Source organism: Gavialis gangeticus, unplaced genomic scaffold (genome assembly GCF_001723915.1).
Source record: "Gavialis gangeticus isolate Ggan-Ray unplaced genomic scaffold, GavGan_comp1, whole genome shotgun sequence".
NCBI lineage: Eukaryota > Metazoa > Chordata > Crocodylia > Gavialidae > Gavialis > Gavialis gangeticus.
The window spans coordinates 3,048,389-3,053,023 of record NW_017728993.1 but is presented as its reverse complement, the minus strand read 5'-3'; the positions used below and the strand labels follow the sequence as shown (position 1 = coordinate 3,053,023).

Genomic DNA, 4,635 nt, shown 5'->3' with positions numbered 1-4,635 from the left:
CCCCCCCCCCAGCCAATGTTGTTATTCATAAAAGCAGCCACACCGCTTCCAGAACTCCTGCGGCCACTTTTGCTGGTGGTCCCACTCCCTGGCCGAGGCACTGGTGTTCCTACCTGCCCCCCTGCTAAACAGGGAGTGAGGCCAGACAGGGGATGCATGTGCACCCCCTACGTCACCCCGGTACCACAATTACAACATGGTCAGAGAATCCCTTTAGACCATGGCTGTGACCCTCATGTTATTAAAACAGGTTCCATTGCATAATGCAGTTATGAGTTTAAATGTATTAGAATGTGACCAAAGCTTTAGTCTGTTCACAAATGTTCTAGTCCAGTCCACACTTCACACTAGAAACCTGTTGTAACCTATTCCTGATTGTTATAATTCTAGATTGGATGGACCCTATAGTTCACTGCTGTTCAACCTTTCTGGACTCAAGGCACCTCAGAAAATGCCACTGCTTAGCTTTCATTTGTGCTTTGCTTACAAAAAAAAAGAATAGATCTATTCTTCTGTTGAACAAATTATTTATAAAAGTTCATTCAAGTATTTTAAAATGCAAACAACTCTTACCTGTCCGTTCCTCCAACTTTGCATACTTTGGGGTATTACACATATTACATTCTGATCTTCTGGCCCAATTCACATTACCACAACTCCAGAGGGGGAAAAAAAAGAGAACATAAGTATAGAATACCATATTCCTATTACAAGTTTAAGGGGTTGAAAACTAGGCAACATTGCAGGATAAAAAATAAAACAAGCAAAAATGAAACCTAAAATTTTCAATAAGAAACTTAAGTTGAATTAAAATAAGTTTCCCATGTTTTTAGTTCACTACATTAAATGGAGCTCCATATAAGTAATATTTAATGTTGTAGCACTTCAGCACATAAAGAAGTCTTTGGGAATTCTGCCAGCATGTGGACACAGTAGTGAATCCAAAGTGCCCCAAGGGTGGCATAGTTATAAAATCCACAAAAGTCAAAAAAGCAAGTCATTTAATAGTAGTAAGATTGGTCTCATATGATTAAATAACGTCATTTTACCTGTAACAGCCTCCAGTATCCCTTATATATAAAGAAAGAGTGCTTAGATAATAAAATGGCCATAGAGGTTGAAGAGTAAAGAAAGGCAGAAAAAGCAGCACAACATGGAGAAGGAGAATTAGAGGAGTATGGGTGATATCTGATAGGCACAAAGGGGCAAATGTCACTTGTAAAGTGCACATTTACTTAAAACAAAGTAAAATTCAACATTTTCTAGAGACGGAAAAAAATGTCTACTGGTTATATGAACAAACTGAAGAAAAAACAAATGCCTACATAACAGTCATCCCTTGAGGACAGAATGACTACAGAACTCAATTTGTTTCAAATGCTCCCTGGATATAGCCTTTTGTATAGGGGAGGAGTAAAAAAACCCTTTGAAAACAGGGCAATGTAGCATTTAATATTTTTCAAAGAAACTGAAGTAAAATTTGATAGTTACTGAATTTCCCTTTCTTTTACTTTGGAAGTGGCATGTACAGGACTGAAAAGGAAGACTAATGGTCACAGAGCAAATCCACAGCTTTCAAGTTTTCGAAAATACTCTACAGTCACTACATTTCTAATGTCTGGAGTAAAGTGAGAGAGCTCAGAAACATTTATGCCAGTGATTCTGACCTATGCTTGAACACATACACACAAAAATATCAGTTTGTGCTGTTCTAGTCCTCTCTCACCAGCAAATAAACCTATCTGCCTCAAGGTGAAGGAGATTGAAGACAGAATGCTAGCAAAATGAACAAAGCTTTCAAAGGTTTAAAAAAAAAAAAAGAGACAACTGGAGACTGTCCTATTTTCTTGAGTACACACACCACACAACTCTTAGCGGCCTTACTTGGAGCCCAAATTCTTAGATAAGAAATATTTTGCATATTCAATTATTCCAAGTCTACCAAATACTTGGACTGGTCTACATTTCAATTTTATGACATACGCAGGTTCCCGTAATTGCATACAGAATGTTTTTGTTTACTTATTGTAATTAACTTTCACTGGGTTAATACTTCTCTGGGTTACATACAGCAAATGGGTGGACTCAGGAAGCCTAGGCTCAGTAAATGGGTGGATGAGAACCTGATGATGTTTAACGCCGAAAAATGCAAGGTTCTCCACCTTAGAAGGAAAAACCTGCAGCATGCTTATAGGCTCAGCAGTGCTACGCTTGTTAGCACTACAGACGAAAGGGACTTGGGGGTCATGACTGACCACAAGATGAACATGAGCCTTCAGTGTGATACTGCAGCTAGTAAAGCAAGCAAAACGCTGGCTTGCATCCACAGGTGACTTCTCAAGCAAATCCCAGTACGTCATTCTCCCATTGTACTCGGCCTTGGTGAAGCCGCAGCTGGAGTACAGCGTCTAGTTTTGGGCTCCACAATTCAAGAAAGATGTGGAGAACCTTGAGAGAGTGCAGAGGAGAGCCATGCGCCTGATCAGAGGTCAGGAAAACAGACCTTATTATAAGAGGCTGAGAGCCATGGAAAACTTCAGCCTGGAAAAGCACAGGCTCAGGGGTATTCTGGTGGCCACCCATAAGTTTATCAGGGGTGGTCACCAGGATCTGGGGGAACATCTGTTCACCAGAGCGCCCCAAGGGATGATGAGGTCGAACAGTCACAAATTCCTCCATGACTGTTTCAGGCTGGACATAAGGAAGAACTTCTTTATTGTCCAAGCCCCCAAGGTTTGGAATAGACTGCTGCCAAAGGTGGTTCAAGCACCTACTTTGACTGCCTTTAAGAGACATTTGGATGTTTATCTTGCTGGGATCCTATGATCCCTGCTGACTTTCTGCCCCAGGGACAGGGGGCTGGACTCGATGATCTTCCAAGGTCCCTTGCAGCCCTAGTATCTATGAATCTATGAAATGGGAATCAAAAGTAGTAACGAGGTTTCACAGGCTGTAAAAATCATCTACACTGTAAAAACTGAATCAAAATTAAGTGTGGTCCAACGCACCTTTGTAAAAACACTTTCAGAAAAAATTAAATGGTTGAAATTTTAAACATGACTATTTTGGGGGAGAAATAGCTCTGAATTTATCTGTATTCAACACTTATTTTTCCACACCTTCCAAATATTTAATAATGCTTCAGAAAACTATAATAAAGTATGTTTTATCCCCATCTCTTAGTTAGAAAAAAAACCCATTCACATATGGCAGGCTTTAGCAGTGAACTAACTGTCCTACAGCCAAACAGACAGTTTGAGGCAGGCTGGCAAGAAAAACTTTGAATCTTATGCTTGACTACAAATTCATGCTGTCTTTAGAAAGAGGTATTTATTAAATATTGGTTGATCCACAGACAAATTTAAAATGAATGCTAATGATAAACCATACAAAACACTTAAAAATCACTTATAATTGAGGGCTCCAATTTCTCTTTCCTAATCAGTAAAGGCCACAGCTATTTGATTCCATCAGCAACATAATGCAAGATACCATTATCTTTAATCCAGTGAATCACATGCGCACTACAGATTATTTTACTATTTTAAATTAGGCTTACGTTTTACACTGCCAGTCATTTGCACTGAAAAGGCCACGGCTTTTCTCAGCAAGTGTCTTCCCTATTTCAGTCCCACCAGCTTTCATCATCTTGGCTTCGGTTGTTTTTTCTGAAAGTAGATTTAAAAATAGTTTTCAATAAATCAATTTCTTATAGATTTAGTTTTTCATTCATGTTGGGGGGAATGAGGGGAAGAGGAGGAGTCTATTCAGGAAAGATAGTCACCTCGACCACATCTGTTACAGCTTGTTCTTCTAGCAAAGTTAACATTTCCACACCTGAAACAAAGGAAATATATTTGCGTGAAATATATCTCAACACATCTGTTTTTTTTTTTAACACAGGAAAAGGACGGAAGTAGTAATCAATGTTTGGAAAACATTTAAGAATATAGCATTATAGAGTTTTCTTTTTCTTGCAACATGAGTAAGCTGTGCCTGGCTCCCTCTGATCAAAGAATGTCAGTTTGTCTGACTTTATCCCAATTACATAGGTGGTCCAATAAAAGATACCACTCTAAGAGATCCTTGCCTTCTGCAATCTGAATAATTTCATTCTGTACTAGCATGCGAGTTTCCCTAACTTGAAAGATCTTAATGTTAATAAACTTAATTCTTGTAGTTAAAGTAGAATTACTGCATAAACTACCTGTGAACACTTTATCTTGGCAAGAGTCAGAATGTTATTTTCTAAACTGATGGAAAATTAGCTTAAATAGTGTATTTAGGTTTTTTTGTTGCAAAAAAAACAAAAACCAGAAAAAAATTCCAATGCATTAACAATTTTATTTTTGTCCACTTTCACAGTAGTAACACTGAATAACTGTAAACATCTAGCATGAGTCATTGTTTTTTCTTTAATATGTTGATTTAGATACCTATATAACTCTTTAAATATAAATCTCAAACACTGAGCAATTCTCAAGAACTATAAAAAGGACTGAAGAGCTTCCATGTTTCATAGTAGAAATTTACTTCCATATAGGGGTACACCAATATAGATTTTGGGGACCAATACCGATAGCCGATTTTTAAGCGATCAGCGATCTAGATGATGGGGTGGAAAGTAACCTGTTT

General features: G+C 38.1%; 1 protein-coding gene across 1 annotated transcript in view; it reads right to left on the bottom strand.

Moving 5' to 3' along the window:
* ZRANB2 (zinc finger RANBP2-type containing 2) overlaps positions 1–4,635 on the bottom strand; it is a gene marked incomplete at its 5' end in the record, with an annotated part of 20,177 nt that overhangs the window by 13,430 nt on the left and 2,112 nt on the right. Inside the window, 3 exons of the mRNA XM_019528285.1 lie at positions 574–656; positions 3,560–3,668; positions 3,785–3,837. Of these exons, the coding sequence (XP_019383830.1) occupies positions 574–656; positions 3,560–3,668; positions 3,785–3,837 (245 nt within the window). The remainder of the gene's footprint in view (positions 1–573; positions 657–3,559; positions 3,669–3,784; positions 3,838–4,635) is intronic.